General features: G+C 21.6%; 2 protein-coding genes across 2 annotated transcripts in view; one reads left to right on the top strand and one right to left on the bottom strand.

The window, feature by feature from the left end:
- LOC117182189 overlaps positions 1-12456 on the top strand; it is a 97725-nt gene extending 85269 nt beyond the window's left edge. Inside the window, exons 5-9 of the mRNA XM_033375250.1 lie at positions 177-302; positions 455-532; positions 8206-8285; positions 8456-8563; positions 12156-12456. Of these exons, the coding sequence (XP_033231141.1) occupies positions 177-302; positions 455-532; positions 8206-8285; positions 8456-8563; positions 12156-12290 (527 nt within the window). The 3' untranslated portion in view covers positions 12291-12456. The remainder of the gene's footprint in view (positions 1-176; positions 303-454; positions 533-8205; positions 8286-8455; positions 8564-12155) is intronic.
- Positions 12368-23239, bottom strand: LOC117182190 (protein LLP homolog). Its single transcript, XM_033375251.1, has 3 exons — positions 23136-23239; positions 19969-20139; positions 12368-12800 (listed from the first exon to the last, which is right to left on the bottom strand). Exons 2-3 carry the CDS (start codon positions 20126-20128, stop codon positions 12529-12531), a joined length of 432 nt encoding a protein of 143 aa, XP_033231142.1. The 5' UTR covers positions 20129-20139; positions 23136-23239; the 3' UTR covers positions 12368-12528.
- Between the last annotated feature and the right edge of the window lie 2752 nt (positions 23240-25991).

The raw sequence follows: 25991 nt of genomic DNA, 5'->3' as shown, positions 1-25991 counted from the left end.
TAATTAATTTTTCCTCTAAAATAGATTAATTTTCTAATTGGGTGATCTTATTTCAGCTTGAATTTAAGCGAAGAAACGAGAAAAGGGGAAGATTGTTGAAAACAGGAAAAAAAGAGTAATTTAAAAAAAAAGAGAGAATGGGTCAAAAATCTTATTAAGAAATCATTTCATTCCAGATATCGATGAATGCATAACTGAAAAACCTTGTGCCCAACTCTGCAGAAATCTACCCGGAAAATATGAATGCTACTGCAGATACGGTTTCCAATTACAGCCTGACGGTCAATCCTGTCGAAAAAATGGTGAATAAAAAAAGTACTAATATGTAAAAATAATTTAGAAAACTACTATTAGGAAACGAAAATTTAAAAAGATACCTATAAGGAAATAAAAGACAAAAATATCTACAAATTTTGTTTGCTGGTGTTTAAAAAAATGTATCTTCTCTTTTCAGACAGCGATGGAACAGCTTTTGAGGCTCACGATTTGGAAAACAATTTTGGGATTGAAACAACTAGTTCAACCAACCGAGGTATTTTTTTCAGTTTTTCTCAAAAATTTTCAATACTTACCCGATTCCTGTTTTTCCAATTTTTTTGAGCAAGAACTCGTGCCCACTTGAATTGGGATATCGAATTCAAAAAATGGGATATAAATTAAAAGGCATTAACAGGGTGACCGCAAAACTTCATTTTCAAAATTTCCTGCCGTTTTCTTAATTTTTCCCTGAGCAATTTTTTTATTTTTCATGAAAATTAATATTCAAATACCAGAATTTTAATCTTGAAATATTTTTAACGCAGTCTTTCATAAATGAAATGAAGCAATTTTTTATTATAAATTTTAATTTATTTATTTGTTTTAAATAAAAAAGATAACTTTTTCCACCAAATAATTATGTTTTCCACATATTAGTTAAATTTTATAACCATATATATGAATTTTTAACCAAAAGTCGAATTTTTAAAACAAAACTGATTAAACTTCAACCAAAATCTTTAACTGAAAATTCCACAATTTTTAGCATGAAAAAAATTAAATTTTAACAAACAAACGCGAATTTTTGACCAAGGAGATAAATTTCCAGCTAAAATGATCAATTTTCGACAAAAAAATATTATTCATAAAAGTGTTGGAATCTTCAAACAAAAAAGATGAATTTAAAACGAAAAATGTAACAGTGGATATTTTAATTTAAAATTATTTTATTTTTAATTAAAAAAGGGGGAATTGAACCTCAAAATGGCAATTTTCCAACAAAATAGTTGAATATTCAACTAAAGAAGATTAATTTTCAAGCTGAGAGCTTCATTTTTAATCAAAAAAGATTAAATTTTAACTAAAAGCGATGAATTCATAAAAAAAGACCAATTAAAAAAAAAGTTGAATTATCAACCTGAAAAAGTAAATTATAAACAAAAAAAATGTAAAATTTGATATTTTAGCCAAATGCGTGAATTTCCAACTAAAAAGACGGCATTTTTCTAAAACATTTGAATTTTGAAACTGAAAATTTAATTTTCTACCCAAATGATAAATTTTCAACAAAACAGTTCAATTTTTAAACAGAGATGCATTTTTATCTTAAATGTTTAATCTTCAATCGACAAAAATTAATTTTTAACAAAGTTGTAACAATTTAAATTTTTAGTTTAAAAAAATTAATTTTCAACACACAGAAAAAACTAGTTTTTAATCAAAGCTGAATTTCTAGCTAAAATTATGAATTTTTAAACCAACCAAAATATTTTTAACCACTTTTTTCAACCAGTTGATTGTTTTTACAAAAAAATATTAAATCTGAACAAATAATGTTATAGAATTTAACCGTCAAAGTGCATATATGGTAAAAATCACGGTAAAGTGCATCGTGGGTTTTAAACACCCCAGCCTATTTAATTATGTATTTTTTAACCCCTATTGAATATTTTGCCACGATAAAATTATCCGATATAGTTTAAAGTATCTTTTATAAGGTAGATTTGATTTTATAGTCATTTATTTATTTTAAGTTTGTTAAAAAATTATTGAACAAAGAAAAAAGTGAAAAATGGGGTTTTTTACTTAAAAAGTCATAAATCACGCAATTTAAATTATTTTAACCTAAAAATTTATGACTATAATTTTGAAATGATGTACTTTCATAAAAAAAATATTGCAACAAGGGTGCTTTCAATAAAGATATTTATTTGCACAGTTGAAAAGTCAATTTTATGATAAAATGATGAATCAGATTTTTTTATTTTAAATCAATTTATGATTATAAAAATTGAGGAACTTTGACATGTAATACTATAAAAATATAAGAGATTGAAAAAAGAGACATATATAACTGTATTTTAACAATTATATTTTATTCAACACATCCGCAGTCTGCTCTCGCATGACGCGCTGCCGTAAGTTATAAGCCATCTACAAAGCAAAAAAGTATAAAATAATCGAAAAAAATTATTTCACTTCATATGATATAGTTACGTTAGAAATTAAACAAAAATCAATCAAATTTCAACAAAAATTTGCTCTAAAATTACTTTTTCACTAAGTGCACACTGGGTGTTATATACCCCACGATTTTTTTACTTCCAATTTCATCAGCTGCTGTTAGTATACTGACGCTTGATGCAGTATCAGATACCCAGAATGTACTTTCAGGGTTTTGTAAATTCGCAGAAGCTTTCTCTTAAAGATTATCTTTTTAGTTATAAATTTTATTATTTGGTTGCAAATTTAACATTTTTCTTTAAAAATACATTCTTTTTTGTTGCAATTTCGACTGTTTTGTTAAAAATTCGTCTTTTTGGGATAAAATTTCAAACCATTTTGTAGAACATTACCCTTTTGTTTGAAATTCATATTTTTTATGTAAAGTCAATTTAAATATTTCCAATTGAAAATTCAAATATTTTTTTCGAAAATTTGTCTTTTCTATTTTAAAATTTAACTGTTATAGTCGAATTTTCATTTTTCTTGGACAAAAATGCAACTTTTTGATTGAAAATTTAACAGTCTTGTTAAAAAGTCAAACTTTTTGATTAAAAAGTAGTCTATTAAACAGAAAATTAACTTATTTTTTACAATTCTTATTTCAGTTTTAGAAGAAATTTCATCTTGCTTGAATAGAATGCAACTTTTCGGTTGAAAATTTAGCCTTCAATTTTTTTCAAATGAAGAATTTATTTGTTTCAAAAGAAATTTCATCTTGGATAAAAATGCAACTATTTGGTTGAAAAATTCAACAATTTTGTTGAAAAGTCATACTTTTTGGTTGAAAAATGAACTAAAATCTTTTCTGGGTGAAACTTTAAATTTAAAAAAATTGTTTTTTATTCAAAATTCCTGTTTTAGTACAAATTTTTCCTTTCTTAGATAAAAATTTCACTATTTGGTAGAGAATTCAACTGTTTTGTTAAAAATTCATCCTTTTTGGTTTAAAAAATTCGTCTTTTTAAATCTGAAATTCAATTTTTTTTTCGTCGAAACTTATTTATGGTAAAAAAATTCATGTTTTGATCTTGAAAAGTCAACTGGAATCTTTTTTGAATGAAAATTCAACAATAGACAAAAAATTTATCTCTTTTAAAAGAAATTTCACCTTTTTTATATAATAATGCAAATATTTGGTTGAAAAATTCGACAATTTTGTTGAAAAGTCATACTTTTTTGTTTGAAAAATGAACTAAAATCTTTTCTGGGTGAAATTTCAAATTAAAAAAAATGTTTTTTTTTATTCAAAATTCCTCTGTTTTAGTACAAATTTTTCCTTTCTTAGATAAAAATGCCACTATTTGGTAGAGAATTCAACTGTTTTGTTAAAAGTTAATCCTTTTTGTTAAAAAATGCGTCTTTCTAATTCTGAAATTCAACTTTTTTATCGAAAATTATTTTTTTGTAACAGAAATCATATTTTGATCTTTAAAAATCAACTGGGATTTTTTTTGAAAGAAAATTCAAGAATCTAAAAAAAAATTAATATAAATTTATCTCTTTTGAAAGAAATTTCATCTTTTATTGATAAAAATGCAACTATTTGGTAGAGAATTCAACCATTTTCTTGAAAACGCATCCTTTTTGTTTAAATTATCGTCTTTTTGGATTGAAAATTCAATTTTTTTCGTAGAACCTTCTTTTTTTTAACTCAGCATTTTTTTTAAATGTATCTTTTTCATTTAAAAATTAATCTGTTTTAGTAGAATTTTTTTTCGGCATTTAAAGGCAACTTTTTGATTAATAATTATTCTTTTTTGCTTGAGTATTTAACTATTTTGTTTGAAAGATTTTGTTAAATCACTTTTTTAAGAAATCATTTTTTTCTCGAAGAATTAAATTTTTAGTTGAAAATTCAACTATTTGGCTAAAGGTTAAACTAGATTGTTAAATACGTATTTTTTTTTATTGCAGGCTTATGTCCTTGGTTAACAATTTAACTGCTCAGCGGAGAAGCCTTTTTTTGTTTTAAATTAGTTTTTAACTGAAAATGTAACTTTTCCATTTTTTAAGATTGATCTTTTTTTTTATTCGAAAATTCTCCTTATTTCGTAAAAAAAAAAATAGTTTTCTTTGTTTGAAATTTCATTTTTATTGGTTAAAAATGCATGAGTTTCAATTAATAATTTTTTTTTGCTGAAAATTCATCTCTTTGGATATAAAATGCTATTTTTTTCTGTATGAATTTTATCTTTTTTTATTGAAATATAAACTATGACACTTTTTTTGTTGAGAATTTATATTTTTAGGTTGAAAATTCCAATATTGTTTTAAAAATTTAATTATTTTGTTAAAAAGCAATATTCTATAGTAGAAAAGACATTTTTTTATTAAAAATAAATTTAAAAATTTGAAATTTTTACATTTGTATCTGAAATACTGTTTTATTCCGTTTATAAAAGATTCTACGTTAAAATTTTTAGACATTTTTCACGGTCAATTAAATTTAAAAAATTGAACTATATTCTAAACACTTTTCCATTTAAAGCAATAAACAATAAACAAATTAAATTTATACGTATGAAATGGAAGGTACTAACACTTTTCAATGGAAATTTTTTTAATGAAATGCAGATAAACTGCAAAATTTAGAACTTTTATAAATTATAGAGTCAGATTAAATTCCAAAAATATAAATCCATGTTAACATTTTCAATGCTCTAAATTAAAGAATCAAGCAATAAACTTTTAAAATTTTCAAAATTTAATTTTTTCAAGTAATTTTAAGCTAGACAAATTAAAGAATTAAAAATTAAATTATTTCTATTTTAAATAGTTTAAGCATCCTTCAAAAACCTAAAAAATTATTTCAAAACTTTGAGAAATCTAGAAGTGGTTTTATATTTTTATAAACTTAAAATCATTGCTGAAATTTTTTCCAAACTTTTAAATATATTTTTATGTGAATTGAATTTTTCCTAAAACTTTTAGAAAATCCTGCAAATTAAAAAATCCTTAAAATTTGAATTTATAAATAACAAAAGAAACACTTATTATTTGTAGAAAAAATTAGAGTAATTTTAAGAGATATTTCGAAGTTTAAAAAATATCGAAATTAAATTTAGAACTTGAAATGATTTCAAATCATTTACACGAAGTTTGCGTTTTGGAAAATTTTTAAGAATTTTGAAAGGGATGAAATGAATAAAAATATTTTCTCAAGATTCCTAGGAAAATTGAAAATCATTTTTCATTTTGAGAAATTATTGTAACAGAAAATTTAGAAAGATTTTAAGAGATATCCGAAATGATCAAAACAGAACCTGGAAGATTTTGAGAATTTTTTTTTAATTTGTAGAATTTTCCAAAAGTTGTAGGAAAAATTCGGTTAATTTAAAAATTTATTTAGGCTAAAAAAATTTAAAATTAATAAAAACTGAGCTTTAAGTAAAAGCACTCAAAGTAGAACTGTTAAATTTTGAACTTTCAAAATTGAAATTTATACGTTTTTATTTTAAAAATTAGATATTCAAATGCTCAATAATTTACGCGTACAAAATTGAAGGTACCGACATTTTTCCATATAAAAAAAATATAAATCCACATTATCATTTTCAATCCTCTAAATTGAAAAATCAATCAGTGAACTTTAAAATTTTCAAAATTTTATAATTTTAAGGAATTTTAGGCTAGAAACATCAAATATTGAAAAATTGAGAAAATTCTAACTCAACACTTTTTAAATTAGAAATTCAATTTTTTTTATAGTTTTATCATCCTTGCCAAAATTCAACATTTTATTTTAAAATCTTGAGAAATCTAGAAGTTTTTTTAAATTAAAAATTATTTTTTAAATTTTTTCATAATTTCGAAATATCTGTCAAAATTAATTGAATTTTTTCTACAATTTTCAGAAAATCCTGCAAATTTCAAAAAATTTCTTTACAATTTGGATGTACAAATAACAATTAAACATTTATTATTTGTAGGCGAAATTTGAGTAATTTCATAAATCGTGAAAGGCTTCAAAAGAATAAAAACATTTTCTTAAGATGCCTAGAAAAATTAAAAATGACTTTTCATTTTGAAAAATTATTTTAAGAGCATATTTAAAAAGTTTTTCAAAGATAAACAAAATTTTCAAAAAATATTCTAGAAGTTTTTAAGAATACTTTCTCAAATTTGCATGATAATTTTTAATTTTTTTAAAACTCTTATATATCTCTTAAAATTACTCAAATTTTTTCTACAAATGTTCATTTGGAAATTATACATCAAAATTCAAAAATTTCACTTAAAAATTAAAGGCTCTTCGAAATTTCAAAGATTCCATGTTTCTACGTTATTCACTTTTTATTACTTAAATTACAGATAATTTAAAAAAAAAAATTTTATTTATTAAATAAAAATATTATTTATCCAAAATTTTCAACATCAAAGGCTTTTATTTTTTATTTGTTCAAGTCTTTAAGAAAGCATTTAAAAATTCTTTAAATTAAAAATGTAAGCTTAGAAATAAAAAATTTAAATGGCAAATTTTTAAAGTAAAAAAAATATAATAGCATAATTAAAAAAATAACAATTTCACTAATTATTAAAAAACTGTAGAAATCGAACGTGGACAGATTTTTCTTTTACAAATTTGTAAAATTCCCGGTAAAAAAAATTCACTGTCATTTACCAGTTTTTCCCGGTTTCAAAAAATTCCCGGTCATTTCCCAGTTTCCCGGTCCAGCGGCCACCCTGTTTTTGGTTAAAATATCGCCTTTTTGTATTAAAAATTAATTTTTTTTCGTAGAACCTTATTTCTTGTTTCAAATTCAACTATTTTTTTAAAAATACTTTTTTTTCATTTGAAAATTCATCTCTTTTAGTCGAATTTTTTTTCGTATGAAAAGACAACTTTTTGATTAATAATTATTCCTTTATTTCTTGAAGATTTAAATTTTTAGTTGAAAATTGATGTCTTTGTTTGAAAGTTTAACTATTTTGTTAAAAAATATTTTCGACTTGAAAATTCAACAACTTGTTAAAAATTAATTTTTTTGATTAAAGGCTTATGTCTTTGGTTAAAAATTTAACTGCTTAGTGAAGAAGCCTTTTTTGTATAAAATTAATTTTTTAACTGAAAATGTAACTTTTCCATTTTTTAAGATTGATCTTTTTTAGTTGTAAATTCTCCTTCTTTTATAAAAAAAGAGTAGTTTTCTTTGTTTCAAATTTCATTTTTGTTGGTTAAAAATGGATCACTTTCGTGTAGAATTACTGTTTTTTTTTCTGAAAATTCATCTCTTTGGATATAAAATTCTCTTTTTTCTGTATGAATTTGATCTTTTTTGATTGAAATATAAACTATCGACATTTTTTGTTGGGAATTTATCTTTTTAGGCTGGAAATTCAACTATTATGTTAAAAATATTATTTTCTTGAAAATTCAAATCTTTTTTTAAAAACCCATCTTTTATAGTAGAAGACACTTTTTTAAAAAATAAATTACTCAAATTGAAAATTTTAAATTTGTATCTAAAATACTGTTTTATTTCTTTTCTAAAAGATTCTACTTTAAAAGTGTTACACGATTAAAATGCTACTGGTATTTAAGTAATAATGATCAAAGAAAATGAAAAATCAGAGAATTTTGAAAATGAAGTTTTCTGACTATCAAAACATTTCTGGAATCTAAAAATTAATTACAGTGAGAAGGGTGGGCTAGAAATATTTTTTTGTCTTTTTTTACGTAATTTAAGTACAGCCCCAAAACTAAAATTTCAAATTTTATAGATACTGAAAATGAAGTGGGCGATGATAACGAAGATCGCGACTATGAAGTGATTCTCAAGAGACTTACTAAACTTGAAAAGGTAACTGCGAGCCCAGCTAATATAACAATTAATTAAAAATTATTATAACTATTATTATTAATTTTTAATTAATTATTATTTATTATTTATTAATTTTTAATTATTACAATTATTATAATTATAAATAAATTATAAAAGAAATTAAGCAATAAAAATTAATATTTCCACAGCAATTCGCTCGTGGAAAGAAAAGGGAAATAGAATCAATAGACATGAACCTGAAATTGTCTTCAGCAGTCGAGAGTATCAACGAAATGAAACGAACAGTTGAAAATGTGGTATGAATATACAATTCCCTAATCAAATTTATTAAACGAAATTCCCAGTTTTTTCTTCTGAATTTTCTGGAATTTCGTAAATCGGAATTTCCAAATGAGGAATTTTAATTCCAAACATTTATTTCTAAAAAAATTAAATTATAAATGACTTTTTTATAATAAAAGGAACAATCCTGTTCTGAATATAAAGGTTTTAATAAGATACAAGAATAATTTTAAAATTAAAAAGGTTTCAACAAATTGAAAACAAAATGTAGATGTTTTAAAATTTTGAACAAAAAATTTGAAGGCTTCTCAAAAATTTTGTCATCTTTCAACAGATTTGAAAAATTGTATTTAGATTTCTGTGAAAATTCTTAACGATTTTTTATTTCATAACATTTATTTTGAGAGAATATTTAAAAAGGTTTCAATACATTCCAAAAGATTATAAATGTATAAGTATAAATATATCATAAATATAAATAAATATTCTGCGAGGCAATTTTTTTTAATTTTTCAGAATTGTTTCAAAATTTTAGGAAAAAGTCGCATATTTAAAATCAGAGGTTTCTATCAAGTTTGAAAAATAACTTAAAATTTAAAAAAAAGAGTTAAAAAAACTTAAAACAAAATGTAGATTTTCAACGACTTCAAAATCAAATTTTAAGTTTATTAAAGATTATTTATTATTTTTAATTAAAAAGATATTTTGGAATTTTAGAAGAGGTTAAAAATATTTTAAATCATGAAACGATTTCTGAAAATTTGTAAAATATTCATAAATTTTTTCCAACCGTCAAAAAGTCCTGAATATCTTTCAAATTAAATCAAGTTTTTCCTAAAATGTTGTAAAATTCTGTGAAGTAAAAATTCAAAACTTTATTAAAATTCTTCTTCTTGGTTTTAAATTTTTTAGTAGAAATTGCATCTTTTCTTATAAAATTTGCAAATGTTCTTTAATTCGAAGATAGAATATTTTTAGATTGACAATAAACTATTAAATTTTTCGTTGAAAATTCAAAAAGTAATTTTTTGTTGAAGAATAATTCCTTTCGTTGAAAGTTCTTCTTTTTTTGGTAGAAAATTAATCTTATTTTGGGAAAATTTACGCATTTTATTGAAAAATCAACTATTATATTCAAAAGACTTAAATTGCAATATTTAAAAAATTTACATTTTCGAAAAAATAAAACTAGGAAAATTTTTAATGATTTCAAAGCATTTTAAAATACCGCCCAAATTTTCAAAAAAGTATCTGGAATATTTTAAGCTAATTTTTTATGTCTTAAATTTTTTTAAATCGAATAATTTTTCAAGATATTTAAAAGATTTTAAAAAAAGTTAATTTTAAGATTTGCAAAAATGTTGCCCAAAATGCCTATTTTTGGAAATTTTGAAAAAAATAGCTTTTTAAGAATTGTGAGGGTTTCAAAAGAATAATTAAATTTTCTATAAATTCTTAGTAAAATCAAAAATAATTTTTTATTTTAAAAACTTAATTTTAAGCAAATATTTTTTTAAATTTTTAAACTGATTAATAAAATTTTCCAAATTTTCTAATAGGAATCTTGAAGTAGGTTAATTGAAAAGGAAATAAGTGAAAGTTTAAATAATAAAATAAATTTTTTTTATTTTAAAATATATTTAGAAAGTTTTGAAATTTCGTCAACATTAAAAAATATTGAATTAAAAAAATTTCCGAATGAATGTAAATTAAAACAAAACTTTTCCAAGGTTTCAACACAATGACAATTTTTTTTTAAATTCGTAAACAAAAAAAAATTATTTTTTAATTTGAAAAATTAATTTTAAGAGAATATTTAAAATGATTTTAAAACAGTTTAGAAGATTGCCAAAATTTCAAAAAAGGACGTGGAAGATTCTAAGGCATTTTTTTTTTAATTTTAGGACAAAATGGAATAATTTTTTAAAACATTTAGAAGTTTTGGAAAAATTATAAAAAAATTTAATTTCCAGCTCTTAACAAATTTCGCAAAAAATACTGTATTTAAAAGTTTTTGAAAATAACCTTTTTATGAATTTTGAAGGGTTTCAAGAAAATGAAATAATTCTCTCTAGATCCCTAGGCAAACTTTTAATGGTTTCAAAACAGTTTAAAATACTGCCCAAATTTTCAAAAAAGTATCTGGAATATTTTAAGCTGATTTTTTATGTCTTTTTTTTTACCGAATAATTTTTTAAGATATTTAAAAGGTTTAGTAAAAAAGTTAATTTTAAGATTTGCAAAAATTTTGCCTAAAATGTAGATTTTTTGAAATTTTGAAAAAAAAGCTTTTTAAGAATGTTGAGGGTTTCAAAAGAATAATCAATTTTTCTATAGATTCTTAGCAAAATAAAAAATAATTTTTTATTTTGAAAACTTAATTTTAAGCGAATATTTAAAAAGATTTCAAAACTGATTAATCAGATTTTCCAAATTTTCTAATAAGAATCTTGAAATAGGTTAATTAAAAAAAATAAGTGAAAGTTTAATAAAATAAATTTTTTTAAATATATTTAGATTTTTAAATTTCAACATTAAAAAATATTAAATTTCAAAATTTTCCGAATAAATGTAAATTAAAAAAAAAACTTTACCACTTTTTCAAGGTTTCCAGTGAATTAAATTTTTGTTAGTTTCCTAAAAAAATTAAAATTATTTTCTAATTTGAAAAATTAATTTTAATAGAATATTTAAAATGATTTCAAAGCAGTTCAAAAGATTGCCAAAATTTTAAAAAAGGACGTGGAAGATTCTAAGGTACTTTTTTTTTAATTTCAGGAAAAATAAACTTTTTATGAATTTTGAAGGTTTTCAAGAGAACAATTTTTGTTCTCTATATTCCTAGAAAAATTAAAAATAATTTTTATATTTTTTTATATTAATTATTCAAAGAAATTTCAAAAATTTTCAAAATATAATCTGGAGAATATTAAGGCCATTTTTTATTTTAGGAAATATATGTAGATTTTTTTAAGATATTTAGAAGTTTCAAGAGTTTTGAAAAGAAAAAAATGCAGATTTTTGAAATTTTCAAAAAAAAGCTTTTTAAAGGTTTTGAAAAGTTTCAAAAGAACACAAAAATTTTCTTTCAATTCGTAGCAAAATTAAACATGATTTTTTATTTTGAAAAACTAATTTTAAGACAATATTTAAAAATATTTCACAAGATTTATAAAATTGTAAAAACAAAGAATTTGGAAATTTTGGTAATTTTGCAGAATTTTTGAAATAAATTTGGGGAAAAATTCCGAATCAATTTAGAATATATTTAGCGATTTCAGAAGTTGTAAAGAGATTGAAAATATTTTTAATGTTAAAAAGATATCCGAAAATTGATAAGACATTTTTAAATTTCTTACAAACATCTAAAAGCCTGTAATATCTTCTGAACTAAATCAGAATTTTCCTAATATTATGTATAAATTCTGTAAAAAAATTGTATAAAGATTATTTAATTAAAATAATAAAATTATATTTTTACACTTATAAAAATAAACGTAAGACTATTTAATTTGTATTATTTTGTATTAAACATTATTTTTTCCTAGAAAATTCTCTTGAAAATCTTTTTCAAAAATAAAAAATTCTATTTTCTTTTCTTTCCAGCAACTCATGCAACAAGAAATCTACGAGATGCGGGGCAAACTGAAACAATTTGAGTTCGAGACGAGAAGAATACAACATTTAACGAATCGTGTTATTGATTTAGAAAACAGATTGAGGATACGTTGCAGATCCTGAAATTCTACTGCCAACCAAAATAATTTTACGAGGAAGAACCAAAAGAAAAAGAAAAAATAATGTCAGAGTCCCTGTCATTTTTGCATTTACTTTATGTATATTTAATAATTAAAGTCTACTTACATTAAACTTTGTAATAAAATACAAAAGTATTTAATGAACAAAACTCTGCTCATTTTAATTTCGAATCCGAAAAAGTATCTACAGAATATCGTGGAATAATTGTTGAATATTGTAATTATTTTAACTGTGTAGCTTTTGCCTGTAGCTTCTTTTTTTCCTTTCGACTCAATCTTTTTGTCTTATTGGCTGTGGCTTTTTTGGCCTTTGCCCTTCCTTTTTTGTTCTTCAAAATTTTCCTTCTGTTCATCCAAATTGGATAATTTCCATGCTGGTCGCGCATTGTCTTTGAGCTGAAAACTCTCTTGCCATCTTCGTCCATCACTTCCAATTTTTCGGCGGCGTCTGCTTTTTCTTGTGCAGCTTCTTTTATTATTTTAGCGTCCACAACTGCAAATCGGAAATTAAGTTAAATTTTTAAGTTGAAAATTCTCAAAAATCTTGTAATTATTGTTATTAAACTATTAAGTTTTATTAATAAATTATTATTTATTTTTAATGATTAAATGATTGGTTGCATAGTGAATTTTAATTATAAAAATTTATTTCTTATGAGAACATTTACATAGTAAATCATTCATTAATAATAAAAGCAACAATCCTGTTCTTAACTTTCTAAACAAATATTTTTAAATGACAAAAGGATTTTATTCATAACACCCGATTTTTCCCTGGTTCTCAAACATTTTTCACGGTCAATGAAATTTAAAAAATGGAACACTAAAGCTACAAAATTTTACACTTGAGGTAATAAAAATTGAACTTTAAATGAAAGCACTCAAAGTGGAACTGTTAAATTTTGAACTTTTAAAACTGAAACTTAACAGTTTTTTAATTAATTAATTAATTAATATGAAAAAATATAAATTCACGTTATAATTTTCAATGCTCTAAATGAAAAAATCAATCAATGAACTTTAAAATTTTCAAAAGTATATAATTGTGGGGAATTTGAAGCTAGAAACATTAAATATTAAAAAATTGAAAAAATTTCAACTGAAAACTTCTTAAATCAGAAACTCAATTATTTTCTTTTTAAATAGTTTAAACATCCTTAGAAAGTTTCGAAATTTTATTTAAAAACCGTGAGAAATCTATAAGTTGTTTTAAATTTGTTTTAAATTAAAATTATTTTGAACTTTTTTTCAGAACCTCTAAATATCTGTCAAAATTAATTGTATGTTTTTTACAATTTTCAGAAAATCCTGCAAATTTGAGAAAATTTCTTTACAATTCGGATGTACAAATAACAATTGAAAATTTATTATTTGTAGGCGAAATTTGACTAATTTCAAGAGATATGCAGAAGTTTTGAAAAGATTCAAACTTAATGTAAAACTTGAAATGATGAAATGATAAAACAAAATGTATATTTTCGCATGTTTTAAACAAAAAAATTGAATTCCTTTCAAGAATTGTGAAAGGCTTCAAAAAGAATAAACACATTTTCTTAAGATTCATAGGACAATTCAAAATAATTTTTCATTTTGAAAAATTGTTTCAAAAGAATATTTAAAAAGTTTTTCAAAGATTTAAACAAAATTTTCAAAAAAGATTCTAGAAGATTTAAAGAAAACTTTCTAAAATTTGCTTGATAATTTTTAATCTTTTTAAAACTCCTAAATATTTCTTAAAATTACTCAAACTTTTTCTACAAATATTCATTTCTAAATTATAGATCAAAATAAAAAATTTTTACTTACAAATTAAGCATTTTTCAAATACAACAATTAAAATTGTAACGTTCAAAGTTTAAAGGTTCTTCGAAATTTTAACGATTCCAGGCTTTTTATGTCAAACATTTCAGTTAAAGATTCTTTACTTGTAAATATTTGGTTTCAATTTACTTGTCTTAAATAAAAATTCAAATATTGCTAAATATTCAATAATTCATCTTTTTTAAATTGAAAATTGCAAATTGAATATTTTAGACTGAAAAAATATTTTTAACTTAATAAAATCCTTTAATTATTTTGAAAATTTTTTCAGAACTTCTAAATATCTGTCAAAATTAATTGAATTTTTTCTACAATTTTCAGAAAATCCTGCAAATTTTAGAAAATTTCTTTACAATTCGGATGTATAAATAACAATTGAAAATTTATTATTTGTAGGCGAAATTTGAGTAATTTTAAGAGATATGTAGAAGTTTTGAAAAAATTCAAACTTAATGTAAAACTTAAAATGGTAACATAATATAAAACAAAATGTAGATTTTTGCAGATTTTAAACAAAAAAATTAGATTCTTTTCAAGAATTGTGAAAGGCTTCAAAATGAATAAACACATTTTCTTAAGATTCATAGGAAAATTCAAAATAATTTTTCATTTTGAAAAATTATTTTGAGAGAATATTTAAAAAGTTCTTCAAAGATTGAAGCAAAATTTTCAAAAAAGATTCTAGAAGATTTTAAGATAAATCTCTAAAAATTCCATGATAATTTTTAATCTTCTTCAAACTCCTAAATATTTCTTAAAATTACTCAAACTTTTTCTACAAATGTTCATTTCTAAATTATACATCAACATAAAAAAATTTTACTTACAAATTAAGCATTTTTCAAATACAACAATTAAAATTGTAACGTTCAAAGTTTAAAGGTTCTTCGAAATTTTAACGATTCCAGGCTTTTTATGTCAAACAATTCAGGTAAAAATTCTTTACTTTTAAATATTTGGTTTCAATTTACTTATCTTTAATGAAAATTCAAATATTACTAAATATTCAATAATTAATTATTTTTTTTAATTAAAAATTTCAAACTTAATGGGTTAAAAATTGAATATTTTAAACTGAAAAAATATTTTGAATTTAATAAAATCCTTTAATTGAGAATATATTATTATTATGAAGTTTTTTTTTACTAAGACTTTCAAATTGAAAACATTCAAGTTTCAATGTTAAAATCTGAAAATTCTTAAATTTTGAATTGATTTAAAATCATTGTGTCAAATCGTTTTTGTTCACTTTTTATTACTTAAAGTGCAGGTAAATTAAAAAAAATTATTTATTTATTAAATAAAAATGTTTTTTATTAAAAATTTTCAAAATCAAAGGCTTTTATTTTTTATTTGTTGAAGTCTTTAGGTAAGCATTTAAAAATTCTTTAAATTAAAAATGTAAGCTTAAAAATAAAAAATCTAATGGAAAATTTTTAAAGCAAAAAAATTTGAATTACGCATTGTAAGCTAAATAATAGCATAATTGAAAAACATAAAAATTCAACTAATTGTTTAAAAACTGTTGAAATCGAACGTGGGACAGATTTTTCTTCTGCCAATTTTTTAAATTCCCGGTCAAAAAAATCACTGTCATTTCTCGGTCTCAAAAAATTTCCGGTTTTCCGGTCCAGCGGCCACCCTGATTTATTAGTAAAGATTACGAATTTTCTGCCCCATCGATTGAGTGAATTAAATTTTCCAAATGAGTAATTTTAATTGTCAGGAAAATTTATTTTCTGAATGTTTTTTAATTTTTGAAAATAATTACATTCTTAAGATTTTTCTACGATACTATAATTTGTAAATTTTTCACACTTTCAAAGAGATAAGAAAAATGAAATTATAAACAAAAACTTACAATATCTTTAATATTATTTAAGCTTTGATTTTAAGAGAACAGTTTTTATTTTTGCAGGATTTAAAAAAAAAACTTAATTATTTCAAAATATATTTTGAAGCTTTAAAAATTTTGAAAAGAGTTTTGAATAATTTATCATTTTTTAATATTTCCAAATATTGTTAACAAAATGCAGATTTTAAACAATTTTTTTAGATTTCTAAATAAAATTGTGAAGCTTTTCAAGAAGGCCAAAGGTTTTAAGATCATAAGAATTCTTTTTTACGATTTCAACTACAAATTTAATTGATTTTTTTTTGTTGAAAAAATAATAAGAAAATTTTTTTTAAACACTTTAAAATATTTCAAATGATTTCCTAGAATTTCGGCCAAGAATGTAGGAGATAAAAGAGCAACATTTTTAAATTTTGCAAGATTACAGAATTTTAAAAAAGTCGAATAACTTTAAGAGTTATTTAGAAGTTTTGAAAAAATAAAAAAATAATTTTAAACTTAGAAATATCTAAACAAATTGAAAACAAAACGAAGATTAATAAGTATTCAAACCCAAAAATTTAGCAGCTTTTTAAGCACTTTGAAAGATTACAAAGGAATACAAAAATTATCTTCAGATTTCTGAGAATAAATGTCTTTATTTTACAAAATTTATTTTAAGAGAACATTTAAAAAGATTCGACAAAATTTCAAAGGATCATCAAAATTGTGGAAAAAGAATCTGAAAAAAAATTGTTAATAAATTAAAAAATTTAAACATTTTTATTTTTTTAAGGATTTTGAAAAAACGTTAGAGAAACTTTTAATTATTTTAAAATATATTTTGAAGCTTTAAATGTTTTGAAAAGAGTTTTAAATTATTCATCATTTTCAAATATTTCCAAACATTTTTAACAAAACGTAGATTTAAGAATTTTTTTTTAGATTTCGAAATAAAATTTTGAAGCTTTTCAAGGCTAAAGATTTTAAGATCATAAAAATTCTTTTTTACGATTTCAACTAGAAATTTAATTCATTTTTTTTTTTGAAAAAATAATAAGAAAATTTTTTTTAAACACTTTAAAACATTTCAAATGATTTCCTAGAATTTCGCCAAAGAATGTAGGAGATCAAAAAGCAACATTTTTAAATTTTGCAAGATTACAGAATTTAAAAAAAAAGTCGGATAAGTTTAAGAGTTATTTCAAAGTTTTAAAAAGATACAAAAATAATTTTCAACTTAGAAAGATTTCAACAAATTTAAAACAAAACGAAGATTAATGAAGATTCTAACCCAAAAATTTTGCAGATTCCTGAAAATAAATGAGTTTTTATTTTAGAAAATTTTTCTAAGAGAATATTCCAAAAGATTTTTAAAAATTCCAAAAGATCATCAAAATTTAAAAAAAAAAGTGAAATAATTTAAGACAATTTTTATAATTTTGCAGATTTTAAAAACAATTTCTAAATTTTTAAAGATTTTTCATATTAGTTGAAAATTCATTTTTTAGTGGAAAATTAATCATTTGATCAAATTTTTTATATATTTGGTTGAAAACTCATATTTTCGGGTTAAAAATCAAACTGGATTTAACTAATTTCTTGAAAATTTCTTTTTCGAGTGAATTTATCTGCTTTTATTGAAAATAACAATATTTTGGATTGAAATGTCAATTATTAAATTTTTCGGTGAGAATTCATCTTTTTTGTTTAAAAATTTAACTATTTTCTTGCAGATGAACTCTTTTTTTTATATTTTACTTTTTCAATAATTTTGCAGATTTTTTTTAAATTTTAGATAATAAAATGTTTTTATTCTTTTGAAGCCTTTCACAATTCTTGAAAAGAATCTAATTTTTTTGTTTAATTGTAATCTATAAAAAAAATTAAATAATTTTAATCTCGTTTAATTTTTAATTTCTTATTTTGACAAATTAATTTTAAAATAATATTTTAAAATAATTTAAAGCATTTCAAATGATACCCTAGAATTTCGGAAAATAATGTCGTAGATTATAAAGCAAAATTTCTCAATTTTGCAAGATTAAAAAATTTTAGAAACGAAGTTTAATGAATATTCTAACCCAAAAATTTAGCAGCTTTTTAAGCATTTTGAAAGAAATTTTTTTTCTTCAAAATTTTAGAAAAAATTCGGATCATTTCAAAAGATAATTCGAAGTTAAACAAAAATTAATACATTTAAAATTTGTAAAGATTTCAGAAAACTTGAAACAAAATTTAGACATCTGAAAATTTCTAAATAATATTTTGAATAAACATTTTTAACTTTAAAATATTTCAAGAAATTTAAAACAAAATATAGATTAAAGAATATTCCAACCCAAATATGTAGGCGCTTTTTAAACATTTGAAAATTTTATTTATTTAAAGATTTTAAAGTTTTTATTTTAAGAGAATATTTAAAAAGATTTTGAAACATTCCAAAAGATTATCAAAATTGTAAAAAAGAAATAATCTGAGATACTTTAAGGATTTTTTTAATTTTGCAGAATTTTTTCGAAGTTTTAGAAAAAATTCGAAGCACTTCAAAAGATATTTAGAAGTTAAAAAAACATTTTTAATAAATTAAAAATTTGAAAAGATTTCAGAAAACTTAAAACGAAATGTAGATTTTTTAAGGTTTCGAAATTAAATTTTAAAGCTTTTTAAAATATTTTTCAAGGTTTCAACATAATTACAAAAATGCTGTTAAGAGTTCTGACAATATTTAAAGTGATTATTTTGACAAATTAATTTGAAGAGAATAATTTTCAAAATTTTCAAAATCGAATCCGAAATATTTTAATACAATTATAAGAATAATTTGAGCTAGTTTAAAAGATATTTTATAACTATCAGAAAATTTCGAAAAAAAACAAACATTTGAAAATGTAGATCATTCTAAATTTCGGAATGAAATTTTTTAATTTTTTTTTAATTTTGATAGGTTTTAAGATTTGAAAAATTTTTAAGAACGAATCCGGAATATTGTTGGACAATTTTAGGAATAATTAAAATCAGTATAAAAGATATTTCGGAATTTCAGAAGTTTTGAAGAATACAAAATATTAAAACTTTTTGAGTGACTTTAGAAAATATATAAAAAATCATTAGATTTTTTGAAGCGCCAAAAATATTTAAATATCTTTTAAGCTGGCTCAAAATTTATACTTAAATTTAGTAAATTCCTATAAAATACAAACAAAAAAAATTAGAAATTTTTTCGAAATATCTGAAATCTTTAAAAATCGTTTTGAATTTATTCGAGACAAATTGGAAAATTATGTTTATACAATTTTGAAAGAATCATACAAAGAACCTTAAAAAATAAGCAGTTATTCAAAATTTATATTTTGTAAAAGATAATAATTTGTCTAATTTTTTTTTTCATTTTTGGTTAAAAATTCAACTATTTTATTCAAAATTCGTCTTTTTGGTCGAATTCAATTTTTTTTATAAAATTAAAATCTTATTTACTTTTAATATTAAATATTACATTTTTCTTCGAGAATTCATCTTTTTTGGTTGAAGAATCACTGTTTTTAGTTGAAGATTCATCATGTTGTTTTAAAATTCAACTTTTTGTGGTAAAAATATAAATATTTTATAAATTCTTTTTTAGAAAAAATTAATCTTCTTGCTTAAAAATTCATCTTTTTTATTGAGGATTAAACTATTTTGTTAAAAATTATTTGTTTAAAAATCAATTTAACTCTTCTTGATTTAAAATTATTATTTTTTTGTAAAGAAATTTTTTATATATTTTGTTGAAAATTTCTTTTTTGAGTGAATTCATCTAATTTTATTTAAAATAACAATATTTTGGATTGAAATGTCAATTATTAAATTCTTCGCTGAGAATTAATCTTTTTTGTTTAAAAATATAACTATTTTCTTGCAGACGAACATTTTTTTCAAATTTTAATTTGGAATATTTGAAATTTTCAAAAATATTTTAAACTAGTAAAGTTAAATAATTGAATATTTAAAAAAAATAAAATATTACCAGTCGCAATTTCCGAAATTTCTTTCATGTCCGAATCGGCAGGAGCATTTTCGTCAATCCCGAGAGTTTTCTTAAGTCTTGCTAATTCCTTAGCACCATAACGTTCTCGTTTAATTGCTTTGCACTTCCTCCTCCATTTGCTTCGCAACGATTTTGCCATTTTTGTGTCTTCTGAAAAAAATATTGCGAAGCGAAATATTGAAATTAGTTTTCTATGAATACGATCATTCATAATTCTTATATATTTTAAACTATTAATTATAATTTTTAAGATTTTATATTAATAAAAAATAATTTAATTATTAATATAACATTAATAATTATCATAAAATTTAATTAATTATATTAAATTTAACTATTCCTTTAGATCGAATTTATAAAATTAATAATCTTAATTCTAAAAAAACTTCAGATACAATATATATTTTTTAATTTATATTATTTGAGAAATAATTGCTTCTTGTCGATTGATATTACATAAATATTATTTTAGTTCGTCAGTTGAATGAATAAATAATTTACTTCCATTAAATCATTCATCTAAAGTTTATTAGATTTTAAAATAACTGCTTAATTCACCTAAGATTTTTTTTTAATAACAATTTTATTTTGTAAGATTTTTGTTTTTAAAATTATAAATAAATTTCGTTGAATAATTTTTTTAAATAATTAAAAATGATTTTTAAATTATTGAAATTTTCGTGGGTTTTTATTTTCTAATATTAAAAAGAAAATATTTTTAAATCCATACCATATTTTTAATATTAAAATTTCTAAAATATTTTGAAACGAAATCTCGTGAAATACATGCGAATTTTTTTAAATAACTTAAAATTTTTGAAATGTTTTGACATTTTTGTATGTCCTTTGAAATCGTCAATTGTTTGTTTTTAATTCTCAGGACGGCCATTTTAATCGAAGAAAAAAATTCCCCGCCATTTTACGGTTTTTTCCTGGTTCGCAAAACATTTTTCACGGTCAATGAAATTTAAAAAATCGAAATCTATGCTAAACATTTTTCCATTTAAAGTAATAAGCAATAAACAACAAATTAAATTTACACGAATGAAATAAAAGGTACTAACACTTTTTAATTGAATTTTTTAAAATGAAATTTAGATAAACTGCAAAATTTAGAACTTTTATAAATTATAGAGTTCAAAGTTTCAAATTAAATTCCAAAAATATAAATTCACGCTAACATTTTCAATACTCTAAATTAAAGCATCAAGCAATAAACTTTGAAAAATTTCAAAATTAGATTTTTTAAATTAATTTTAAGCTAGACAAATTAAAAAATTAAAAATAATTTTTTTTTAACTTAACAATTTTTCAAGTTAGAAGTTAAATTATTTTCATTTTAAGTAGTTTAGGCATCGTTTAAAAACTTTAAAAATTTTATTTCAAAATATTCAGAAATCTAGAAGTGGTTTTATATTTTTCCACATTTAAAATCATTGTTCAAATTTTTTCGAAACGTTTAGAAAATCCTGCAAATTAAAAAAAAATCCTTAAAATTTGAATTTATAAATAACAATAGGAACACTTATTATTGGTAGAAAAAACAGAATAATTTTAAGAAGAAAGGCTTAAAAAGAATAAAAACGTTTTCTTAAGATTCCTAGGAAAATTGAAAATGATTTTTCATTTTGAAAAATTATTGTAACAGAAAATTTAAAAAGATTTCCAAAATTATCAAAGCAGAAGCTGGAAGATTTTAAGAATTTTTTTTTTTAATTTTCAGGATTTTACAAAAGTTTTATGAAAAATTCGTTTAATTTTAAAATGTATTTAGAAGTTGTAAACAAACATGTTTACACACTTCTTTTCAATTACTTGAAAACATTTCAAGTTGTTAATTAATTCTGAATCTTTTCAAAACTACAAAATATCTCTTGAAATTACTCAAATTTTGTTTACAAATAATAAACAATTTCACTTACAAATAAAAATGTTTTTTAAACAGAACATTTCAAATTGTAACATTATTCAATTTACGCGTCTTAAATAAACAGTGAAATTTTTAATAACTAAGAAAACTAATAAAAATAATATATTAATTAATTTATTCAATTTAATATAAAAAATAATATAAAGGAAGACCTAAAACTTTGAATTAAAAATATTTTCTTGGCGAATCATTAAAATTGTTATTTAAAAATAAAATTATCGGAATAAATGATATTAATTAATCTCAATTCGTATTAAGACTTTCGAATTCAAATAGTTACACCCTGTAAAATTCTCAAATTTGGAACGGATTAAAAATCGTTTTATCAAATCAATTATTGTTAACTTTTTTAAATTTTAATTATTTAAAAAAATGTTAGAATGAAACTTGTGAAAAATTTTCTTTTTAAAATTCGTAAAATTCCCGGTCAAGAAATAAATTCACTGTAATTTCCCGGTCTCCGAAAATTCCCGGTTTCTAGGTCCAGTGGCCACTCTGATTCTAAATTGTTCAAATCCTTTAAAATACCTTAAAATTAAATATATCCCCCCCCCCCCCCCCCCCCCCCCCCAAGTTCTCTAGAAATATGTTAAAATCCTTAAAAGAATCAATTTTTAAAAAACTGAAATAATATTACCAATCAGTTCTTATGAAAGGAAACATTTTTTACGATAAAATTGTAAAACTTACAAATAATAATTATTTTAACAATCATTTTTGTATTTTTATTTTTTCTTACTATCTCTTATCAACATAAAAAAAATGGTTATATTTCAATAAATCATGGCTATCCAGTTTAGAAAATAAGTCAATAATCTTTAAATATAATTATTTGTTTGATAGATTTTTCATTTATTTGAAGAAAAAAATGGTTTTAAGGGTTGAAATTCTCCTTGATTAAATATTTACTGAAATAAGGTTTTAAGTTGAGTGTAAAATAATGTAAAAAAGAGTGCTTGTAAATTTAGTATCTCACTTTATCGTGACTTTAATAACTTTTTAAAACTTATTTCCACTCAAAATTGAATACTCTTGAAGTTTTTAATCATGAAGAAATTATTTATGTGAAATGAAAACTGCTGGAAATAAATAAAAAATAAATATCCCCTTTCTGACAAAACATAACCTCAAAATATAGAAATAGCCACATTCTTGTTCGTAAATAATGTCTGTACAGAAATATTAATTTCAGAATATTCTTAGGAGTAAAACTTACCTGTTTAACTAATTAATAATAATTATTTAATAATTTTTAAAGTATATTTTTGCAAAATTGTTCAACGACGCTAAGAACTCCACGAACCCACGTGTTTATTAAAATTTAGGAATACAGCACTAGCGCTCCCTGACGACCAAATGCAGAACTCAACCGAAGATGGAAAATTTAAATTTTCAATAAAAAAATTAACTTTTAACAACAACAAAAATCGAATTTTCAATACATTTTTAACCATTGAGATAAATTTTAAACTAAAGTTATGAATTTTCCCATAAAGAGGCGAATTTTCAACGAATCAAAGAATCAAAGAATCGAAGTGGCGGCAAAGATATTTTTCAGTCAAGAAAGAAAAAATGTATCTAATTATTATATTTTCAGGACAAAAAACGAATTTTCGGTAAGAGTTCAATTTTTTCCCCGAAAATATGAATTTTCAGAAGATTATTTTTCAACGTTTTCTACCAAAAAAAGACAAATTTTCAACGAAAAAAGAAGAGATTTCAAACCAAGGAAATTAGTTTTATACAAAAAAAACAGCACACTTTCAACTAAAAAAAAAACAATTTTCAAACAATAATGGGAAAAATACATATCAGTTTACAATATTATTTCTAAAAAAAAGAACTTTTAACAAAATAGTTAAATTTTCAAACTTTTTTGTAACAGACTATTTTTAAAAAATTATTTAACAAATTATTATTATATATTTTAACAAACTATTTTTAACAGCAACGAAATATAAAGATTCTTAAGAAAGTAGTTCAACTTTTACCCAAGTATTTCAATTTTATACTTTTTTTTTTAAATCTAGTTTAATTTTCAACTAAAATTAGGAATTTTTCAATAAAAAAGGCGGATGTTTCACAAATAGACATTTTTCAGTTAAGAAAGAAAACATCATCCAATTATTACATTTTCAGGATATAATTGGAATTTTTTGTGAAAAGACAAATTTTCAGCTAAAAAACAAGAATTTTAAATCAATAATGGGAAAAGTACATTTTCAGTTTACGAAGTTAATTCTGAAAAAAAATTGTTAACAAAATAGTTTCATTCCTAAATAAGATGTACAGCATGTACAGCATATAAATATTTTTTAGTCATGAAAGAAAATAAGTTCATCAAAATAATTAAGTTTCAAACCAAAAGACGAATTTTCTATAAAATAACTTTGCGACTAAAAAAGAATAAATTTCAAACCAAAAAATTATTTTTCTACAAAAAAAATACAAATTTTCAACTAAAAAAGTAAAATTTTCAACCAAGAATGGCCAAAATACATTTTCGGTTCACAAAATTATTTCTAAACAGAAAAAAAGAACTTGTAACAAAATAGTTACGTTTTCAAACCAAAAGATGTACTTTCAACAACAACAAAATATATATCTTTTTCACAAAGTAGTTCAACTTTTACCCAAGTACTTTAATTTAAAATTAAAAATAGTAGTTAAATTTTCACCAACGGCGAATTTTTCAACAAATAAAGGTTTTTCAGCCAAAAAAGAAAAAAATCACATCCAATTATTACACTTTAAAGCCTATTTATAAGACAAATTTTCTATAAAACAGGTTAATTTTTAACCCGAAAATATGAATTTTCAGAATATTAGTTTTCTACGTTTTGTACCATAAAGACCATTTTTCTACAAGAAAAGAGGAAATTTTAAATCAACAAAATTAATTATCTTCCAAAAAAGACAAATTTTCGACTAAAAAAAGAACAATTTTCAACCAATAATGGACAAAATACATTTTTAGTGTACAAAGTTAATTCTGAACAAAACAAAAGAACTTTTAACATAATAGTTAAATTTTCAAACCAAAGTCTGACCAAAGGATATACTTTCAACAACAAAATATATAGATTTTTAACAAATTAATTTAAATTTTACTCATGTAGTTGAATATTAAATCTAAAAAAATTTTTGTTTACGTTTTAGAAGATTCGCTTCCAACAAAAAAAATTTTAACTGGAAAAGAAAAATTTTTAACTAAAAAAGAAGGCATTTCAAACCAAGAAAATTACATAGTTTTCAACCATAAAAGACAAATTCACAATTAAAAAATATTAATTTTCTGCCAATAATAGAAAACATATATTTTCAGTTTCAAAAATGAATTTTAAACAAAAAACAGACTTGTTAACAAAATAGTAAATTTTTGAAACAAAAATATGCACTTTCAAAGACAACAATAACGAGGTATGCAGTTCAACTTTTATCCAAGTGATTGAATTTTAAATATAAAAAGATATATTTTCAAATAATTAGTTGAACTATTAACGAAAGAGAGAAATTTTCAAAAAAATAAAATAAAATTATGCTTTTTCAATTGGAATAGCTAAATTTTCAGTTAAAAAAATTTAGTTTTAAGCAAGAAAAAAACGAATTTTCATCAGTTATTTCACGGATAAATTAGTGATTTTTACTGAGTTATCACTAAAACAAGCTGATTCACAGCTAGAATTCAGTTACTAATAATTACTAGAAAGAGGGTGGACGCTGGACCAGGAAACCTGGAAAACCGGGAAATGGCCGGGAATTTTATGAGGCCCGGGAAAACCGGGAAATGACAGTGAATTTATTTTTTGACCGGGAATTTTACGAAAATTTTCAAATAAAAATGTCATCCAACTTTAATTTCAACCGTTTTTTAAATAATTTGTTGAATTGTGATTTTTATAAATTATTATATCATTTAGATTAAAATGCTTAATTTGAAAATCTTTCACTACAAAAATTTTCCATTTTAGATTTTTAATTTTTAAGCATACATTTTAATTTAAAGAATTAAAATACAGTTTTAAAGATTAAGAAAATAGAAGCTTTTAAAATCGAAGATTTTTAAAATAAA

This window comes from Belonocnema kinseyi, chromosome 10 (genome assembly GCF_010883055.1).
Source record: "Belonocnema kinseyi isolate 2016_QV_RU_SX_M_011 chromosome 10, B_treatae_v1, whole genome shotgun sequence".
Taxonomy (NCBI): Eukaryota; Metazoa; Arthropoda; class Insecta; order Hymenoptera; family Cynipidae; genus Belonocnema; species Belonocnema kinseyi.
The sequence above is the reverse complement of the archived record's forward strand: the minus strand, read 5'-3'. Positions and strand labels throughout refer to the sequence as shown.